This window comes from Rhinolophus ferrumequinum, chromosome 25, assembly GCF_004115265.2.
Source record: "Rhinolophus ferrumequinum isolate MPI-CBG mRhiFer1 chromosome 25, mRhiFer1_v1.p, whole genome shotgun sequence".
NCBI classification, from domain to species: Eukaryota; Metazoa; Chordata; class Mammalia; order Chiroptera; family Rhinolophidae; genus Rhinolophus; species Rhinolophus ferrumequinum.
In genome coordinates, this window is record NC_046308.1 from 5,774,371 (window position 1) to 5,795,745 (window position 21,375).

The 21,375-nt window shown below is 50.2% G+C and overlaps 1 protein-coding gene across 5 annotated transcripts in view; it reads left to right on the forward strand.

Annotated features, from left to right (window-relative positions):
- Positions 1-3,285: 3,285 nt before the first annotated feature.
- The window catches only part of CAMKK2 (calcium/calmodulin dependent protein kinase kinase 2), a 45,926-nt gene continuing 27,836 nt past the window's right edge, over positions 3,286-21,375 (forward strand). For 4 of the 5 annotated variants that reach the window (XM_033097399.1, XM_033097402.1, XM_033097403.1 and 1 more), the window contains exons 1-2: positions 3,286-3,379; positions 17,906-18,417. In XM_033097399.1, the coding sequence (XP_032953290.1) occupies positions 17,971-18,417 (447 nt within the window). In that variant the 5' untranslated portion in view covers positions 3,286-3,379; positions 17,906-17,970. Of the gene's footprint in view, positions 3,380-3,492; positions 3,743-17,905; positions 18,418-21,375 lie in introns of those variants that run through there. The other variant, XM_033097400.1, reaches the window with a different exon arrangement.

Sequence of the window (21,375 nt, forward strand, 5' to 3'; positions counted from 1 at the left end):
TCCAATGCTTGTAAGCTAAATAGCATTTTACAGATAAGAAAGAAGCTGAGCCCCAGAGATTTGGCCTGCCCCAGCCCCCACCAGTAAGGACCAGTCAGGATTCTTTCCCTGTGTGACAGGCTGCCCGACCTCCTTTCTATCACCAGACTGCTTTTGTGTTCACCTACATACCTTGACTACTTCTACTGGGTCAGAGTGTTTCAAATTTTGTCCTTATGTTTTTGAGTGGTTACACTGATTCTGTTCTTTCTTACAGTACATCTAAGACAAATGAACTTCGTCTCTGCCCCAGCCCCTGACTTCCCCTTTCATGCTGTTTGTTGTTAATTTGGGGGACTAACAAACATATTCACTGCCTGCTAAATGGAAACTGCTCAGGGTCTATTTTCCCCCCAGCATTTTTCTACTGTTCTGTTGAATGGGAAAGAACTTAACAACTAAAGTACACAGTGTGATTAATCCTGACATTTCTACCTGGACCTTCAAGGTTTGGGGGGTGGAACCTTTCAGTGAACAACTTGAGTGGAACACAGAACAGTTAAGAAAGGAGAAGACAAAGCCTTGGCAGGAGCTTGGGATGCTGTCCTAACGGCTGAGATAATTTTAAAATCTTTGTCTTTTCAGCCCCTTCCCTGTACTGTCCAAGTTTTCTTAAAAAGACTCAGATGCTTTGTTTACTTATTCTCTTGGCAGTCTGTGTTGGCACAACAAAATTTGTTTGCCTAGAATAAGTTTTTCTGATATTCTTGGGGGAGAAACCTCAAAAAGCAAAACCAATTCTTATTTCCATATCTCTAAGAAGAAAACGGTCTCCTTGAGTGGGATGATTTGTATCACAAGAAGGGCGGAATAGCAATGAAAGGCAATTGTGATGTTCTCTGCTTTGTTCTAATTCACTTTAATAAGAAAGGCACATTGTTGATGGGGTTTTTAGCTCTGTGCTAAGTATATTAATAGCACCTGTGAGCACTTATGTGCCAGGCACTGAGCTATTATCTTCGCACACAATTGTATGTAAACCTCAAGCCGAGCCTGTGAGCTAGGTTTATTATCCCCATCCGACAGCTGATGAAAGAAACCAAAGTCACTGTCCAGGGCCACCGGGCTGGTAAGTAGTGAAGCTGAGATTTGAACTAGGCCTGTCTGACTCCACAGTCACTGCCTTCACACACAGTGTGGAAGGTAAACAAATGTTTCAGATGTGGTACTTACCTTTACTACAGGAATGTATAGCTCTGGGCAAGTCAGAATGCAAGAGTGAAGAGTCAAGAATAAAGAAGTCGCAGTGGCTGAGCATCAGATAAATGGTACGGCCTTGCTACAGGAGATGAGAGAGGGTAAGGAGGGCCTGGGTCACAGCATTTCAGGAAATTCTTCCAGAAAGAAGTCGATAGTGGGCTAGAGTTGGGATTTGAATGGGTATTTTCTTACTATTCTCACATAATTGGCTTCTAACTTTACACAGCTGTACTTATATCTATGTTCCTGCCTGTTAGCTAGTGTTCTAATAAAACAGGCAATTTAGTAATATGATATAAACATACAGAGTTGTATATTTTAACAAGTCACAGGAAAATACATCAACCAATATCTATTTGGTTTCTTTAGTAAAGCGTGGGTTGTCAAACTATTGTCCCTGGGCCGAATCTGGCATGCCACCTGTTTTTATATGGCTTTCTAGTTAAGAATGGTTTATGCATTTTAAATGGTTGAAGAAAAATGAAAACAGTATTTTGGGACACGTGAAAATTATATGAAATTCAACTTTCAGTGTTGTAAATAAAGTTTTATTGGAACACAGCCATGCCCATGCATCTACTTTTGTCTGTGGCTGTTAGAATGGCAGAGAGTAGCTGCAACAGACACCCTATGCCCGCAAACCCTAAAATATTTACTCTGTGGTCATTTACAGAAGTTTGCTGATCCCTGTCATCGATTTAGAAATGTTCAAAATACCCCCATCAGCCCCAGTACACATTTCTGGGGAGAAAATAGAAAAATACCGAACTAAGCATCCCCCATTCAAAATTGTTGACATTTTGCCATTTGCTTCAAATCTATGTATAAATAAAAGGCAAAAAACTTTACAACAGTCATCAAATGACTGTAACACGTTTCATTTATCCATTCCCCTGGTGATCATTTAGTAGGTGTTCCCAGGTTTTCACTATTCCCAACAAATGCTTGCATGTTGAATAACATCAGGACGGGGTGGTCATCCTAATTGGAACTCTCTGGATTGTTTGTGAGCGCCCCTGCAGCCTGGAAGGAGCTAAACAGAAGGGCACTGAAAATCCATCCAGTTGATACGAGGGCTTTGAACCTTTAGTTAGTGTGGCCCTTGACTCCCTTCTCAACTCTTGATTCCCTTTTGGCTGCTTGGCAGGGTCAGTGAGACAGTCCCTGGGTAACTGCCGGTTCAGGACTGGGTTTCGCAACCACCCAAAGCCGGCAGGTCAGGCAGCCCTTGATGTAGGTCTTCTCTCCCCCACTACCCCTGCAGCGCTGTTACCCAGCTGGGAGACCATCCACACACTTAAGTTAGACTCCCGCAAAGTAGGGCACCCAAAGGGGTACAATGTTCACACAAAGCATCTAAGCAGTCTTCGGGAAAAGCCTGACTTCTTGGGTTTCGTGCCGTCAGGTACAACTAGGTGGAGTGGGGATGGGGAAGGTACACGGTCCCCCGGCATTTACTGCGGGCCCTAAGCAGTGGTCAGTGGTTAGGAGTCAGCGCGAGGGCGGAAGGGGGTTTCCCGAGTGGGTGTGCCGCTGCCTCAGGGGAACTTTCCGCGACTCAGCCGCCGCCCTGCAGTCCCCGCGTTTGGCTAAATTAAGCTAAATCAACGGAGGGTGGCGCGGCCGCCGCGGGGGGAACCCCGACAGGTGCGCCCAGTTGCAGCGCAGCCTCCGGGCAAAGTTGCACGGCAAAGCCTCCCGCGCCCGTGCGCCGCGGCGGGTCTCTCCCCACCTCGCGGCGGCCTCCTCCCACCTCCCTCCCCGCGGGACCGCACTCCCCTCCCCTCCCCTCCCCTCCCATCCCCTCCCCTCCCATCCCCTCCGCCTCCTCCCCTTTCTTCCTTCTCCTTTCTTTCCGCCTCGCGGGTACTTTGGTCTCCGCCGGCTCCCGCCTCCCCGCCCTCCCCGGGGCCGAGCGGCGGGGGCGCGCCGAGAGCCGCGCGCGGCGGACGCGGGCGGGGCGGCTCCGCGCCGGGGTTTCCAGCGGCTGCGGCCAATCCCCGCGCAGCCCGCGGCGGCGTCGCGCCCCAGCCTGGACCGGGCGGCTCCTCCCGCCCTAGCCGCCCGCGGGGCCGCGCCGAGCTGAGCCGGGGACGCAGAGCGCGGGAGGCGGCGGCGGCGGCGGCGGCGCGGAGCCCAGGTGAGCTGGTGGGAGCCGGGCCGCGGGCGGAGGAAGGAGCCGCCGCAGCGTCAGCGCCCTCGGCCTCTGCGGGCGGGGAACCACTGCCGGGATCGCAGACAAAGCCCTGAGGCCAACCCCGTGCTCCCTCCTCCGAGGGGACCCCATGTGCGTCTCCCGACGCCCCGCCACGTGGGGGACGTGGTGCCCTGCGCCCCTTCCTCCGCATCCTTGGAGTGCCGGGGCCTCGGGGTTGCCGCTCGGCTGGGCCGCGCCCGGCCCGGGGTGGCAGGGGCGGTCCCAGAGTTTGGAACCGAGGTCACCGGTGGCCGGGGCAGCCTGGAATCTTGGAGGCGGCCTAGGCCCACGCCTCGTGTTTGACAGGTGGGGGAAACTGGAGCGCGCAGGGGAGGAGAGGGCCCACGGACTGGGAGCACCCCACCTACGCACCCCGCTCTCTGGTCTTGGGGGCAAACCCAGGCCCTGAGGGGATGGACACCAGGAGGCAGGACCCTAGGCCAGCCGCTGTGGGGCCGGAGACCGCTGCCTCTCTACGGCCGGCTTTTTGCTTTCGCCCCTCCCTCTCCCCATCTCTCGGCCGGAACATCTTAGGCTTGGTCCTTTTGACCTAAATTCACCTCGGGCCGCAGCACGCTGGGCATGCAGAGAGGTAGGTGTCTTCACCGGCACCCTCTGCCTGACTCTTCGGGGCAAGGGGATTCTGGGCTCTACCCGCTCACCATTGGGTCTTGGTGCTTGCGGTTCACCCGCTCCATCCTCGAGCTTTTTCCTGGCTTTCCCACCCCCTCCGCTGCCCAGTTTGGGAAGCACGGTGTTTTCACAGCTCTGCCAACTGCCCTGGTGCTGTCACTTAGCGCTGGAGAGGGTGCACCTCAGCCCTTCCTGTCTCCCCCAGAAGATTGGGCCGGGGGTGGGGGTGGGGGTGGCGTTTGGGGGGCGGGGAACTCAGTGCTGTCAGCAAGAGAGGGGCACGCTGGCCTCGGGGTGGGACATTCAGTGTGTCCAGCTCCTTAGAGGCAACTTTTGCCTTTCTCAGTCTGGTAGTCCCCACAGCCACACAGAGAGAAACTTTATGTTCCCTAACGCTGTGCAGCCATTTGTTACTCCCCTCTCCTGGCTCTGCCCCCAGAGGACAGAGAAGAGGATAGCTCTTTGTCCCCATAGGTGCCCGTTGTCCCTAGGGGGAGGCAGGGGCTCAAACAGGGGGAGGGCTTTGGGGGAGTTAGACCCCTCCTCTCAGAAACATGCAACTTAAGAATAAACAGTGTGTATGCTCCGCAAATGAAGCCTCTTGGTGAGCCTGGACCCTCCTTCCATACTGCTGCTCATAAATCTTTCCTGTATAGAAAGCAGCCATTTGTAGTGAGAGCACATGTCGTATTTTTGTAATAAAAATAGCTACCATTTGATGAGCCCCTAAATACTATGCTATGTGTTGCATGCATTCTCTCATTTAATGCCTACCAAAATTCTGCGAGGCGGAGATTTTTATCCCCACTGTAGAGATGAGGAGATTGAGGCTGGAAACAATCCTGCAGTGTTGCTAGGAGTTAGCCTCATTTTAGGGAGGGGCTCAGAGAGGTTAAGTAACTTGCCCGGGGTCACACAGCCAACCCAAGTATGTTAGGTCCTAGAGCCTTTGCACTCTACCACCTGTTCTAGAGCAGAAGCCCTTGCTAGGCCACCCTCAGTTTCTTGAGTCCAGATTTGTTTACAAAACCTGCCTATTAGGGCAAAGATCTAAGGAGGTATGGTGGTGATGCTGATCACCATAGGCTTTTCTTTGCTCCCCGGCTTGTTAATGGGCTGGTAGGCAAATATATTTACTAATAATGATGTAGTAGCTCTCATCAAGGGTGGTCCTACCTTCCTGGCATGTGTTTGGAAAAGTGTGGGGGTGAGTTTTTGTTGTCAAAATGATGCCTGGTTTTTTGTTTGGCAGGATGTGGGGATGCCAAATGTCCTGCAAGCAGGCCAAATCCACGGCAGACGTGGAGAATTGCCCTGCCCTAGATGCCAGGAGTGCTCCTGTTGAGAAACACCAGGAGGAATAAGTGCTGTGGGAATGAAGGAAACAGAGGGCAGTGGGGGTTCTGGAGAAATCCCTTCTGGCTGGCTGAATCCAGGAGGCTCCCTGAAGGAGGTGTCATTTGTGCTGAGCCTTGAAGAATGGGTTAAAAAGTAGAGATTGGATGGGAGGAGGAGGGGAGGGAGTTAGGACAGGATGACCTGGCAGAGGACACTTTCTGCAGACTCCTTGAGAGCCTCAGCCTGGATCCAAAATGGGCTGGTGGGTGGGAAGGCACCTCTCTTAGGTGAAAGTGATGGTCTGGGTGGGGTAGGCCAAGCCTGATTTCAAGGCATTTGGGCCCAGATTTTAACATGGGCCACAGAGTCACCCTTACCCCACTGTGAACCCATTTTATGGAAGGGCTCAGAGAGGCTAAGTAACTTGTTTAGGGTCACTGGCGTGCCTTCTGGTGGCTGTGGGGAGCATATGGTTCCCATTTCCTTTCCTGATCCAGGAAATTTGGGGCAAACGTTATTTCAGATTTTCCTTTGTGTCAGAGGGCCTTGTATTGCTGTGTTTCCGCAGATGTTTTGCTCTCCCAGTAGCTCCTCCCTTTGGACCCGGTTAGAGGGGCCTGGCACCATGGCTCTGCAGCAGTCTTCACCCTTACTTCTGTGCCTTCTTTTGTGGAGGTTGAGGAAATGACATTTCCCTTGTGGAATGGACTTTTCTTCTTTCTTCTTTATTAATAATATGGGACCTTTTGTGTCTGGCTTCTTCCATCGAGCATAGTATTTACAAGGTTCATCCATGTTGTAGAATATACCAGTGCTTCCTTTTTAAAGGCTGAGTAATATTTCTTTGTGTGGAGGGACCACATTTTGTTTATCCATTAATCTGTTGATGGGCACTTGGGTTGTTTCCACCGTAAGGGCTTTTTAAGGTCACTTTATCCATTCCTCTGCCTCTGCAACCTCCAATTGATAAACCTCTGGGCACGAAACATTATTTCGTCACTCCATTTGCAGGAAGAGGGTGATGGAAGAAAGGTTCTCTAAAATCAGTGGGGGATCAGCTTTCCAGAACAAGGTTTTCGGGACTCCCTTAATTTCACCCTCACCTGTTCCTATGGAAGAATCCTAGCTCCCTTCTAAGCCCCTCCCCGCCCCTCCCCCCCAGGCCAGGCACAAGTGGTACAGGTGTGATCTTCAGCGCAAGTCTTGATTCCATGCAGTTCCATTCTTTTCAGACACCATGATTTGTTAAATGTAGGTCCCCATGTGATTTCATCAGTGTATATTTTGTGAGACTTTTTCCAGGTAAGTAAATCCACAAAGTAAAGAAAGCCTCATCAGGCAGATGGTGCCCTAACCCTGTGGCCAGGCATGCAGTTAGCTCCCGTCTCTCCTGCTAGCTTTGACAGGAATGCCCACCAAGGACTCAGGTGCCCCTCAACCGCTCCCATTTGACCGCTGGGGGAGGTGGAGTACAGAAAGGAGAACAGGGTCTTTTCAGAGCATTGACTGTGAGCCATGCTGTGTGCTGGGCACTTTCATACAGAGAATGACTGTACAGCTACCCTCTAGGTAGGCCGTGGTGGCTCCATTTTACAGATGAGAAAATCAAGGCTCTGGTCCCCTGGGATCTGTATGATTTCCTGACGGGCCTTCCAATGCTGAGTTCTTGAGTCTCCCTTGGCCTTCGCTTGCTGATAAAGGATACCCCATTTTCTCAGGGTGTGGACTCCACCTTCTCCAGGAGGTTATGGCGTGGAAATAATTTCCAAATGGTTTTGCTTTCTGAAAAATGAATTTGAATGCTTGGATCCATTCCTTAACCAAACCAAAAAAAAAAAAGAAAAGAAAAGAAAAGAAAAAAGTATTTTAGAAGGAGGTGATTTTGCTGAGACTTCGTAGGGAAAACCCCAGCTCTGGCAATCCCTGCTGGGGGATGTTAGTAACCAAAATGGGGAAGGAATTATTTTAGCCCCTGATGTTTTCCATTTCAGTCGTGTTTGTAGTTGCCCCTGAATTCTTTTTATTCAATTATGAAACATTTTAAGCACAGAGAAAAGCCAAAGTTTTGTTGACTGGCTCGTGTTTTTGGAAGGCTGGAAGGAGGCCCAGGAGGTGATGGAAAGAGGGCAGAGCGGGGGCGCCCGTATTACTTAGCTCTGGCACCCTGAGGAGCTTTCACTGAATCCACACTTTTTGGGGGCTGGTGACAAGCCCTGCCCTGGGAACTGAGGGTGGGGGGGGATTGGTCCATTCCCCTGAGGAGATCCCAGGCAAGCGGTCTGTGAACTGTTGGGGAATGCTTTGGAAAAGATAAATGATTCTAGCAATTTTCCCTTTTGAAAAGGAGAGGGGAAAAAAATTCCAACAGTCCGTGGTGCCCCACCCCCACCCCATCCTGAAAGCTGTTGGGAAACTATTTTTAAGTTGTCTCTTTTTATCCTGGTGGCTCCTGTAAATAGTTGAGAGATGGCAGTAGGAGAGAGAAAAATGCTAATTGCATCCTGTCCCCTAAGGAAATGGGGGTGGGGGGGCGGCCTGGACGCAAGGTAGGAAGTGAGTGGGTGGGGAAGGGGCATTGGGGGTGGTATCAGAGAGAAGCCTCTGCTGGAGAAGTTTGAATGGGGAACCAGTGGTTTGTCAGGGGCAGGGTGCCGAGGAAATGGTACCTCCCTATGCTGCCGTAAAGGTACTTGGGCATTTTGCCTTCAGTTCCTCTGGCGTAAAGAGGTTTTATTTGGATTCATCCCGGACAGTTCTCCCACCCCCTGCCTAGGTCCAGGTGTGGGGGAAAGGATTGGGTCCCCAGATCCCGCTCCCAGCCCCTCTTTGCCCCTGCCTGTGGTTGCTTTGTGCTGGAGGCTGGGGAGGGAGGGAGCTAGATTTAGCATCACCTCCAAACCGGCAGAGAAGAGGGTGGGAGGAGGGCTGTGGGTGGGCCGGGCAGGGTGCCTATAGATGCGGGGATGGCCCCCTCTCTCTCTGGTTTGCTAAGCTGCAGAACTGTAGAGGCAGAGTCTTTCTCTTTTCATTACAAGTTGCAATGCCAGTTGTTTCCCTGCTTCTTCCTTGGGTTTGTTCAGTGAAAGATTGGGAGGGATTCAGTGGGAGAAGAGGAAGTAAGATGGTTCCTACCTCCCTTTTCCAAATGCCCCCACCCTCACCCCACCCACGCATTTGCACTTCCCCACTCTTCAGAGTGGGGCCACCAGTGCTCACCTAGCTTTAGCTACCTGGCTGTGTGATTGGGGCCACTCTGTCCATCACTGACTGTACAGTAGCTGCCTAGCGTCTTCAGATGGCTGAGCTTGTCTTGCTCTGTAAGTGGCCAGGGCCGCAGAGAACACAGGCTGCAGGGGTCAGGGCACCTGGTTCTCCTCCCGGCCTATCCTGGAACCTGCTGGGCTGCCTTGGAGAGGTCATCTCACCTCCCTGGGTCTCAGTTACTCCATCTGCAGCCCTCCTGTGCTGATTGTGAAAGCCACGTGAGAGAGTGTGTGCAAGTTCTTAGGACACAAGTAAGCAAGGATGTGAAATGATACTGTAGTTACATCACTCTTTCATTTTGTGAAAAGGGATGCCTAGGGATAAGATTTGGAGGGGAAGAGGAAAAGAGTTCAGTTAGCATGGTGGGATTAGAGGTAACAAATGTTTGTGTTTTCCTATACATTAAAACCCATCACAGGGCTTGAACTTGATGGCCGCTCAAGTGCTTTGTTGGCAACAGCTTCCCTTTGGGGAGCATTTTCTGTGTGCAGAGACCTGTGCTGTAGGTGAGGTAGGTATTGTCTCCAAGGTAGCATGGCTAAGGAGAAGGGATGTGCGCCTGTCACAAGGTCCCACCTCTCTAGGAACCTTTGATTTCACACCTGTGCTCTCCCAAAGCACTGTGTGACTGTGGGCGAGTTGCTCAGACTCTCTGTGCTTCAGTTTCCTCACCCGGGAAATAAGCATGATCACAGTACCTAACTCCTAACGTTGTTGTGATGATTCAATGAAATGATACATGCAAAGTGCTTAGAACCGTGCCTGGCACTTGACAAGCATGAAAGAAGGCTAACCCTCACTGTCACTGCATTTAAAACTACCAAGGCTGCTGCTGCAGTGATGCAATTCTTGTGTTGAAAATGCTGGTTAGTTAGTTTCTTTCCTTCACTGTCTTGTTCATTAGCCCTTCCCCATCATTGATTTTTTTCTTTAAGATTTAAAAAAAGAGAAAGAGAGAGGGACTTTGGAAGTTCTGGTTTCTGCTTGGCTGTCAAGGTGAAGGCTTTCTGGGTGACCAGGGGACTTGCAGGTGCCTGGCGTGTTGGCCTGGTTGGGTCCTTATGGTGTAGGGACTATCTGGCAGGGAGCTTAGTGGAGAAGATTTTTCTGTCACTCTGCCCTGTGCCATCTGTTAGTCAGGATGCTTGGTTGGAAGTGACAGAATACCAATGGCAAACTCATTTAAACAAAAGTGAATTTATTGACTCGTGTAGTTCAAAACTCCTGGGGTCATGGGCTTCAGGCATGGCTGGATCCAGGTGCAAAACAATGTCTCCAATCTGAGTTCTTCCCCATCTGTTGCCACTCTTCTGTCTCTCTTGACTTCATTCTAAAGCAGGGTTCTCCCCAGCCTCTGACAACTCTATAAGTACCGTGTTTCCCCGAAAATAAGACCTAACCGGAAAATAAGCCCTAATGTCATTTTTCAGGATGACATCCTGAAAACATAAGCCCTAATGCGTCTTTGGAACAAAAATTAATATAAGACCTGGTCTTATTTTCGCGGAAACATGGTATATTCTCATAGCTCTAAGTTCCACAGAAAGAGACATTCTTCATTCTTTCTTCCTAATACTTCCACAGAATTTTAGAATAAGGCTTGGTAGACTACTTGGGTCACACATCTACTCTTGAATCAATCACTTGACCAGAGCAGTTGATACCCAGTTGACCAGCCTTGAGTCCAATGGGGATCTCTGAAGCGGATGGTGCAGACAGCTCCATGGAATCACCTTTCACGCGGGAAGATGGGTTCCCAGATACAAATTAGCCTGCCTGTTATCACACTAAAGGAGTGTAGATTCTCGGTGAGCTAAAGACAGCTTCTGACTTTTGAATGGCCTTGGAATGAGTGAAATAAACAGTGACCTCTAGCCAATGTTTACTGAGTGCCAGTAGTATTCTAGAAAGTTCTAGGTCCTGGAGTTCAGTGATAAACAAGAAAGGCCAAGCTGTGGCTCTTATAAGTTAAGTCAAATCAGTGTTTCCATGTCCAAATCCTGTGCATTTCTTTCTGAGCCCTGTAAGACCCTGCCTTCACTCTCTTGCCTCTCACACAGGAGGCCGTCTCAAGAAGCCAGACGAATGGGCTATATGCTTTCCTTTGTTAGAGATTTTGGTCCAGCCTGGACTTTATTCAGGACACAGTACGTGGCCATTGCAAGACTGTACGTGGAATTTTCAGTCCCTTCCTGAAAAACTCAGACCAATTTTAGCTCTGCCTAGAACCACGGCATGACCTTGGGCAAATCAGTAAATCTTTCGGAGCCTTCATTTTCTCATTGGTGAAAAGAAATGGCTGGAGCAGGTGACCACGGACGTGTGCTCTTTTTAGCACTAACATCTAATTCATCTTGGAGTAGGGCCTTGTAGGGGTGAGACAGGCCGTGAGGTGTGAAAAAGGGGCGGGCATGTGAGCTGGCACTCAACCTGTCCTTGGTGCTCAGTGTGTCCTGGTGTTCGGTAGCCAAGGGGGTGTGGTGGGGACGGTGGCGTGTGGTCCAAAGATGCAGCAAGTTGTTTTCAGGAGAGAATACAGGCCCAGTGCTATCCGTGTCCAGTTCTTGAAGAGACTGGGAATTTTGATTTCATTCTGAAATCTCCCTGCTCTGAAATATTGGCATCTTCTTCTGATGGTTTTTAAACACAGTGTAGGCCAAGCAAAATACACCGGTGACCAGATGTCACCTGAGATCACCGTTTGCCATCGTTTTGCTTTAAGAACTGTGATGGGGATGGGGTCTGCGCACTCGGAAGCCAGAGCTCGTCCTCCTGCCATCTGCCAAGGGAGGGCTTTTGTCGGGGGGAGACCGTCAGGTTCAGGGCCTCCAGAGGCAAGAGTGTTCCAGGAGAGACGGTTGTAAGAGTTGGTGTCACTGAATCTGATAAGATGGCGTGGCTGGGCCACGGTCCTGAATTTGGACTATTCCAGCTGGTGTCAAACCTCAGTGCTGTGGCTGGTCCCGCTGGGCTCCCAGGTCTCCCCGTCAAGCTTTGGGAAACTCCTTTGGAATCATGGCCACTGAGGCAGCCAGCCTCGCTGGTTGGGTGGGGAGCTGTGTTAGTTTGCTAGGGTTGCCGAGACAAAGGACCATAAGCTGGGGCGCTTAAACAGCAGAAATGGATTCTCTGTCAGTTCTAGAGGCCAGAAGTCCAAGGTCAAGGTGTCAGCAGGGTTGGTTCCTTCTGGCCACGAGGGAGAATCTGCTCTAGGCCCCGCCCCCGGCTTCTGTGGCTAGCGGGCAGCCTTGAGCGGTCCCTGGTTTGTAAGTGCAGCACCTGGCCTCTGCTTTCCCATTCTCAGGGCGTTCTCCCCGCGTGCGGGTCTCTGTCAGAATTTTTCCTTTTGATAAAGACACCAGTCGTATTGGATTAGGACCCACTCTACTGATCTCATTCTAACTTGATTAGATCCCTAAATACCCTCTTTCTAAATCAGGCCACTTCTGAGGTCCTGGGGTGAGGACTCTAACATCTTTTTTTTTTGGGGGGGTCACAATTCAACTCAAAACAGGCGCTGAGTGGGGGCTTTGTGGCTTTGCCTAGCGATGCCCCTACCACTCTCCATCAGCTGCCTGCAAAGCTCTTGCACTCTGGCCCTTCCTGCCCGCCCCCTACCCTCTGCTCACGCTGGCAGTCCCAGGGGCCTTCTTTCTGTTCCCTCCAATCTCCCGCCTCTTTCCTGCCACAGGCCCTTATCTGAAGCTATTTCCTCCGCTGGAACAGCTTCCTGCCCCCTCAGCACCTACTCTCCCTTGGAGCTCTCAACCTAATTATAATTTCCCCACACGAAGCCTCCTCCCTTAACTCCCCTCCCATTCAGATCTAAAGTGCGCCCCTCTGTTCTCTTTGATCTCATCCTGGTTTCCTCCCCCATTGTGCTTGTAGAGTCACTTGTGTGCCTACTGTTAAGAAATCATGTCTGTTTTGTTTATCCAGCACATGGTAGGTCCTCAGAAATGACTTGAAAGAACACATAGGTGAGAGAATTTCCTTGAGGACCTCAGTTTCCCCACATGAGAGAGAATGCGGCTGGCCAAGGACGTCCTCCCGGCCTTGGCAGCTGTTTGGGGCCCCTTGATTGTTCCTTGGTGCCCGGGACCTCACGGGACCCTGCACAACTGCACAATGTGTGCTTCAGGTCAGGCACGTCCCTGGCATGCTGCAGCTCCTGTGGTGGCTCGTAATTTGGTGAGCAGGCACGGGGTGGAAACGGCCCCCAGGAAATGGGAACGTGTTTCCTAGAGACCTGTGCCACTTGGCTTCCTGCCAGAGGAAGGAACGTTTCCTTTCATCCTGGCCCTAAGCCCCGGTCCATCTGCTCCAGGAAGGGTCTGGTGGCTCCGTTGAGCTGCCCTGTGAGAGCAGAGGCGAGCTCGGGGTTGCCAACCACAGGCGGTGGGGGAGGCTTTCTGGGCCGGGAAGGACGCAGGGTTGGAGCTGGAGGCTCAGGGGAGAGGGCTCTTGGCATTTTGTCAAACCCAAGCTTCTTTGCAGAAAGGTCCTCTTACTCTGGGGCCCTGAAATCGAAATCGAATGCTTAGCCTTAGCCTTCCTCGAAGAGGGCCTGTGAAAATTAAATGACCCAGGCAGAGCAGTTAGCTGTGCTTGGCGCATGAGAAGTGCTCAGTGCTCAGTCGGATGTTAACTACTGCTGTTATTATGCAAACAATTGTCCTGTACAATTGTTTTCTCTCGGTAAGAGTGTTGATAGGTTTCATCAAATCCTCCTAGGGCCTGTGACTTTGTAGGGTATGTGACCCCACAACCTGTCAGAACATTGGCTTGGACTCTGCAGGGGACAGTGGCAGAACTTACTCCTCAGACTGACTGGCCATTCCTGCCAGGCCCCACCGCAGAGCAGAGGCCTCCAGGTGACCTTGAGGTCTGAGCTCTCTTGTCTGAGACCCGACCGCACCTGGCCCTGCTGCACAGAGGCACCCATCTCAGTCTCAGCCTGTGCATATCTCCACCCCACCCTCCTCCAGACCTTAAGGGCCAAGGCCTGGCCAGATGCCCGCTTGTCAAGGAGACTGATTAAAAGCAGCTCTTCTGGAGGCGGATGGCTTGGTGTCCTTGGCCTAGAGTGGAGATCAATAAGCAATTGTTTTTCTTTTGGCAAGAAAAAGAAATTCTCCATTAACTTTCTCAGGTGCTGCCAGACTTGTTTTCTTTTCAGGAACTTTGCAGCCCTGTCAGAGGTGGCTGTGGGAGGGAAGAGGGACCAGTGGAGTTGCTCCCCTGCCCTGGGGGAGGCAGGTCCACATGGCCAGGGCTCTGGAACCTATCCAAGAGCTAGCTGGCTTGCTTGGACTTCAGTACCTCATAGTGACACTCTGGAACACAGCCTGGCAGGCAGTAGGCATTCAACAGGTATTTGTGGAAAGAATACCTTTTTGAGCACTTAACCATGTACCAGACTGAATATTGAGTGCTTAGCTCATTTAATAAAATCCTCGTGACTATCGGTGAGAGCCCATTTTATAGATAAGAAAACTGAGCCCGAGAGGCTAAGTGGCTTGTCCATAGCGGGCCCAAGCAGTCGAACTTCAGGGGCCCTGCTTTTCCCCTCCGGAGAGACAAGGACCGTAAGAGGGATGTGTAAAGTAACAGCAGCTGGGGCCACAGAGAGCGTTGAAGTGGGGTTGTATTCTTTCACTGATACTGAAGCCAAGACAGGGACACAGCTAGTGATTTCTTTCTCAGATACGGTAAGGGTGGGGTAGAGGAACAGGAGATGGACCAACTGCTCCCTCCCCTGCCTCTCACCCCAACTCCTATTGTGGCAACAGTGATCTTTCTTTTAAAAAATTCATTTCTGAATTTTTACTTTTAAAGTAAAGGTACAGTGAAACATAAGTCCCTCCCACCCTGTCCCCCAACTTCTGCAAACCAGTTCTTATCTCTTGAGGCCACTGTTACCACTTTCCTGTGTACCTTTCCAGAAATATGCTGTTCACATGCGTTTATGTATGCAGGCACGGCCTTCCCCCTCCGCCAATAGCAAGCAACATCCTGATGCGTAATTAATGCTTTGGTTTTTTTCCGTGTAGCAGTGCGTCTTGGAGCTAATTCATATTAGGAAGTATAGCGTCACCTCTTTGAAAATAAATGCATGGTTTTTCTCCTGGGATGGATGCATGCACCTCATTTTATTTACTTAGTCCCCTATGGATGGTCCTTTCAAACTAGACAATCTTGTATGTACATCATTTTTTACATGTGTGAGGTTGTTCGTAGGATAAATACTCAGGTACGGAGTTGCCAAGTCAAAAATCCCTGCATTTACGATTTTGCTAGATATTGGTGAATTTTCCTTCGTAGGGATGGTCCCAATTCCTGTTCCTCGTAGCCTCTCCTAAACAGTGTTTTTATTACATTTCTTGTCTTTGCGTATCTGATAGCTGAAAACAGTGGTTTTCACTGGAGTTTTACTGTTTTTTTTCTTAACTTTGGTAATATGTGCATAACACAAAATTGACAATTTCTACCATTTTTAGGTGTATGATTCAGTGACATTAGTTAAATTCACAATGTTGTGCAACCATCACCACTATTTCCAGAACTTTTTCATCACCCCAAACAGAAACCCCGTACCCCTTAAATAATGATTTCCTAGTCTCCCTCTCTGCCAGCCCCGGGTAGCCTCTATTCTACTTTCTGTCTCTGAAAAAAAGACTGTTGCCTGTTTTAGGTACCTCATGTAAGTGAAATCATAGAGTATTTGTCCTTGAATGTCTGGCTTGTTTGACTTAGCATGTTCTCAAGTTGTAGCACATGTTAGAACATCATTCCTTTTTATGGCTGAATATTCCACTGTATGGATACACCACATTCTGTTTATCTGTCATCAGTTGATAGACACTGGGTTGTTTGCACCTTTTGGCTATTGCGAATAATGCTGCTGTGAACATGGGTATATGTATATATCTGTTTGAATCCCTGCTTTCAATTCTTGTGGGTACATACTCGTACTTAGGAGAGAAATTGCTGAGTCGTGTGGTAATTCTGCATTTCACTTTTTGAGGACCCACCAAACCATTTCATCGTAGTTTGAATGTGCACTTCTCTTACTATAACTGAGGCTGAGCGTCTTGTCACATGATTGGATTTTGTGGTGTTCTTTCACCGTGAACTGTGTTCATAAATTGTGCCTGTATCCGGGCCGGAATGCTGTGGTTATTTCTTTAATGCCTGTCCATTGGTATTTCCGTGCTCCATGGAGCAGGAACCCCACCTGTCTACGTCACTGTCCAGATTGTTCCATAAATACTTCTTGCAGGTCTGTCCCAAGAGGGCAAGTGGCCTTTCTGTGTCCCTCATCCAGTTTCTCCAGGGAGCACTGGCTTTCTGCTCCCTTCTACACCTTTCTCTCTGTCCCCTCACTGCCATCCAGTATCATCAAGAGATGATTTTATTTACTCATGAAATCCCTCTACTCAGCATGTACCGTTTTCCTGGCACCTTGGTGATGTGGGTGATTGGCACGAAGCTGCCACCGTACACATCTGCAGATGGTCTCCCTGAATTCCAGTGGCACCTGTGACATTTGTCCAGAAGAATTTGTCAAACACATGAACCAAAGTTGAACATTGTGTCTGAGAGACGGAAGGAATTGACAATCTAAGGGAGTGTGTCAATCTTTTTCTTTTTTTAATTCACATAACATAAAATCAACCATTTAAAAATATACAATTCAGTGGCATTTAGCACATTCAGTGTCATGCAACTACCCTCTTTATCTCGTTCCAGAACATTTTTGTCACCCCAAAAGGAGATCCTGTCCCCATTAGCTGTCACTCCTGTTCTGCCCAGCACCTCCTCAGTCCTGGGAAACCACTGATCTACTTCCTGTCTATGGACTTGCCTATTCTAGAAATTTTGTATAACGAGGATCATACAGATGTGCCCTTTTGGGTCTGGCTTCCTTCACTCAGCATGATGTTTTCGAGGTTCATCTAGATTGTAGCACGTGCCAGCGCGTCGCTCCTTTTAGGCCTGAATCATATTCCCCTGTGCGGCTCGACCGGGTTTTGCTTATCCATTCATCTGTTGGCGGATACAGAGCTTGTTTCCTTCCCCTTTTGGCCGTTGTGAGGGATGCTATTTGGGTATATACCTAGGAACAGAATTGCTAGGTCATAGGGTAACTCCCTGTTTAATTTTTTGAGGCCCCACCAAGGTATTTGATAGAGCGTTTTTGACCTCACGTGTGCTTTACGTCTGGCAGGCACCAGCTGGGGGCTGGCTGAACTAGGGAAACATTAGATAGTAGAGGTGTCCAGCCTGGCTCTTCAGACAACAGGAAGTGTCCTGGCTCACACCCCCTGGGCACGCCTGCCTTTCCTCCCATGGGACCCCTGACCCCACTTCTCAGTTGAGGCTTTGCATTAGGAGACCTTGGACAAATCGCTTTCCTTCTTCTGTCAAGCGTCAGTTCCCCCACTTACAGAATGGGGGTATAATAGCAAACCAACAGCCTAGGGTGCTTGTGGGATTATGCAGATGTGTGGAAGATGTTTTGTAAACTGAGAAGTGCTGTCTGAATCATTGCCATGGTGAGGTGATGCAGCTCGGAGGGCGCCGTGCAGAAGGGTGTCACTGGGCCTGCCCAGCTGTCAAAAATACTTGAAATAATTGCTAATGAACAAGAGCTGATCAAGACATCTCATTGAACGTCCTGGGTTTAGGGTCTCTCTCTCTCTTTCTCTCTCTCTCTCTCTCTCTTTCTCTCTCTCTCTCTCTTTTTTTTTAAGGAGGGCGCAACTCACAGTGGCCTGTTCAGGATGGAACCGGCAACCTTGGTGTTATTAGCACCACGCTCTAACTGAGTTAACCAGCCACCCCAAGGGCTTTTCTTGAGGAAAAAGAAAACCAAGGGGCAACCAGGTAGTTCGAGGCCCAGATCCCTGCTTAGCAACAATTGGCTTGAGCTGCAAGTAGCTGTGGCCTCTCTAGGAGGCATGTGTGCTCTGTTTTGGGCTTTTCTCATATTGGTTCTCACTGGAATGGAACTTGGAATTCTTGTTTTATATGTGAGGAGGGGCTTTTAAAATAAGGAAATGTGGAGTATGCTCTTCTGTGTGGACTAAGATCACATTACATGTTTTGCAAGATTTGTTTAGGATATCAACCCGAGGCAGGAATGGGGCCCCAGCCTGGGCCCGCGGGAAAGGACCCCATCCCTGGCCCTGCACCCAGGGTGGGGTTCGCTGACTCCTCCTCTCTCTGCAGGTGGCGCCGCTGCCCGATGGCAATGCCTCCGCGTGTCCGTGTTGGCTGAGGTTGGCGCATGCACCATGTCATCATGCGTCTCTAGCCAGCCCAGCAGTAGCCGGGCCGCCCCCCAGGATGAGCTGGGGGGCGGGGGTGGCAGCAGCAGCAGCGAAGGCCAGAAGCCGTGCGAGGCCCTACGGGGTCTCTCGTCCCTGAGCATCCGCCTGGGCATGGAGTCCTTCATTGTGGTCTCCGAGTGTGAGCCAGGTTGCGCTGTGGACCGCGGCCTGGCCCGGGACCCGCCCCTGGAGACGGATGGTCCAGAGGTCGCCCTCGACGCCGGGTCCCAGGCCCGGCCCCACCTCGCCAGTCGCAAGCTGTCTCTACAGGAGCGGTCGCAGCTGGACGCGAACGGACGCTGCCTCCACTCGGTCCAGCCCTCCTCGCCCGTCGCCTCCCCTCAGTCCTCGCCGCGGCTGCCCCGGCGGCCCACGGTGGAGTCCCACCACGTCTCCATCATTGGTATGCAGGTGCGTGAGCAGGCGGGAGCTGGGCCGGGGGTCTCCCGGTGTTAGGTGGGCTCTTTGGGAGGTGACCCCAGGAAACCGAGGTCAGGGAGGTGAGAACGAGGGAAGGGAAGTCAACGGAAAGGTGCAGTTATGGAGTGGGTTACCACTGTGGCCAAGTGGGGCTCCATCTGTCTGGGAGAGACAGGTAGTACAGGTTAAGTCTTAGAGTTATCCGACGTGAGGCGGAGGGAGTTGGCACTTTTCCACCAACTCCCGGCTTTCTCAGGTGAGGGCTGCTGGGGATGGGTGACTTGCCCTGATTGAGGGCAAGGCAGCTCTGGGACCAGAGAGAGCCTCTAGCAGAGAGATACAGGTTCCTGCAGGTGGAAGGTGTGTGTATGTGGGGGGCTCTGAAATGGGGATGGCGGGTCGCAGAGGCCTCACCGTCTAGCCGCACGACTGACCCCTGTAGCCAAGTGTGTGCCTGCACCAGGCACGGCCCTGGGAGTGCATTTCTCATGGGATCCTTTCAGTAAGCTGGGAGGTGGATTAGAACCCAGACCCTGACCCGGTTCGCAGGGCCCTGCCTGATCTGCCCCTGCCCCTGCTCCCGCCCCGTCCCTGACGTTGCTGCTGCCGGGTCACAGAGCTCCATCCATACCCACCTCCTCACATACCTCAGATACCCACGCTCATTCCCTCTTCGGCCTGTGTCTTTGCTGTCCCTCTGCTTGGAACCTCTCCCATCTTTGCAAGGTCACCTCCATCTGACGTCTACTTGTGAACTCAAAGGTCACCTCCGAAAGGTCTGTCGACCTACCCTCTCCTAAGCAGCCCTGAGCCCCAGGCCCTGCCTGTCCCGACGCCCTGCTCATCACCATCTGTTATCTTGCGTGTTTGTTTAGTTGCTTATCAGTCATCTCCTCCCAGCGGCAATGTAAGCTCCATAGGAATAGCCTTGGCTACCACTGTGTCCCCAGCACCTTGCACGGTGCCTGCCCATAGTAGGAGCTGGAAAATATTTGTTGACGGAATGAATGAACTTATTTGGGAGAAGCCTGGAAATCAGGAATGGTTTTCTAAAGGGGCTGATATTTAACTACATTTGGAAGTCCAGGGAGAACTTTCACAGTTGGAGATGGCTAACATAGAAAAGTTCACTGCAGGGGGAGGGTACAGCATGTGCAAAGGCCCAGAGGTAGATGGCATGATGTGGGTGGGGGCAGGGCAGTCAGGGGCACTGTGGCAACAGGGCTGGAGGAGAGTGTGGGTTTATAGCAGTTAGAACTGAGTCAATTTAGAGAAAGAGACCCCTGCCCCCCAAAACAATGGCTTTAAACAATAATTATTTATCATGTAAAACAAGGCTTATTTATCATGTCAAAGTAGGCATTAGGGATTGGAGTGGTGGTTCTTTTGTTGCTTTTGCCCTTAAAACCTCATGGTCTCAGGATGGCTGCTGTGGCTCTAGTTTTCACTAGGGCTTCGAAGGCCAGGCTGTGCAATCAGGACTTGACCCCAGAAGCAGCAGGGAGCTGGGGCTGTCATGGTCGGAGGGGACTCTTGGAGGATGAATTCAGCCCTGTGTGGGGGTTGGATTAGGAAGCAGTGAGACCCCTTAGGACAGCCGCCCCCCACCCCCAATCCCTCCAGGACTCAGGGAAATGAAAGCAAGACTGCAGAGAAACACTGGAAACAACCTAAAATGACTACCGGTGAGGGTAGGGCTCTGTGGGCCATGGACTGCTGGACAGCAGCTCATGTGTACACTGTCTGTGACTAGTGAAAGGAAGCTGAGAAATGATTTAGCGTGACACCATTTATGCCTCCCCATACCCGCGTTCCAAAGCAATACACTGGTGCATGTATGCGTTCATTTACATAGAAAAAGCCCTGGGAGTTTATACACCAGACTGATACCAAGGTTTGGGGAGGAGAGGGTTAGATTCGGGTGGGAGATGCAAGGGAAATGTTGGGCTTATCTGCCAACATTCGAAGGTCTGTTTTTATTTTGTTTGTTTTTTTTTTAATTAAAATTTATTGGAGTGACAATGGTCAACAAAAAGACGAAGTTCTGTTTTCTGTCATGTTTCTTTCCTGTGTTACTTCTTGTATCACTTAGCATTTCCCCCTAACTAGATTGAGGTATAATTGAAATAAAATAAACTGCACATATTTCAAGTGTATGATAGGATCAGTTTTGACGTATGTGTACATCTGTAAAGCCATCTCCCCATCACAGACTTTTCCAGCACACCCAGCAACACGTCTGTCCCCCCACACCCCAATTCGCAGGATTTCCTGCTTGTTATCATTATAGATTAGTTTGCAAGTTCTTAGGTTTTATATAAGTGGAATCGTTTAGGACGTACTCTTTTGTAGCTTAGCTTCTTTCACGGTAAAGTGATTGAGATTTTTCCATATACCAGCAGTTCCTTTCTTTTTATTGCAAAATAGTACTCCATTGTTCAGATATGCCCCAGCTCGTTTATCCATTTACCCATTGATGGACATTTGGGTTGTTTCCAGTTTGACTTTTACAGATAAAGCTGTTAGGAACATTTATTTGTACATAAGTCTTTGCCTGGACACGTGTTTTCATTTCTCTTGGGTAAATACCTAGGAGTAGAATGACTGGGTCATATGGTTTGTTAAGAAACTGCCCACGTGTTTTCCTAAGACGCTGCACCAGTTTAAATATCCACCAGTGGTGTATGAAAGTTCTACACATACTGCCTTCTGACCACATCAAGCGGTTCAGCTAATCTCATGGGTGTGGTTTTCATTTGCATTTCCCATGATTAAGGATGTTGAGGACCTTTTCATGTGCCCATTGATCATTTGTATCATTGGAGAAAGTCTCTTCAGATCTTTTGCCCATTTTTTAAATTAGGTTGTCTTCTTATTAACGAGTGGTAAGATTTCTTTATATATTCTGGATACCAGTCGTTTGTCTGATACATGTGTCGCAAATAGTTT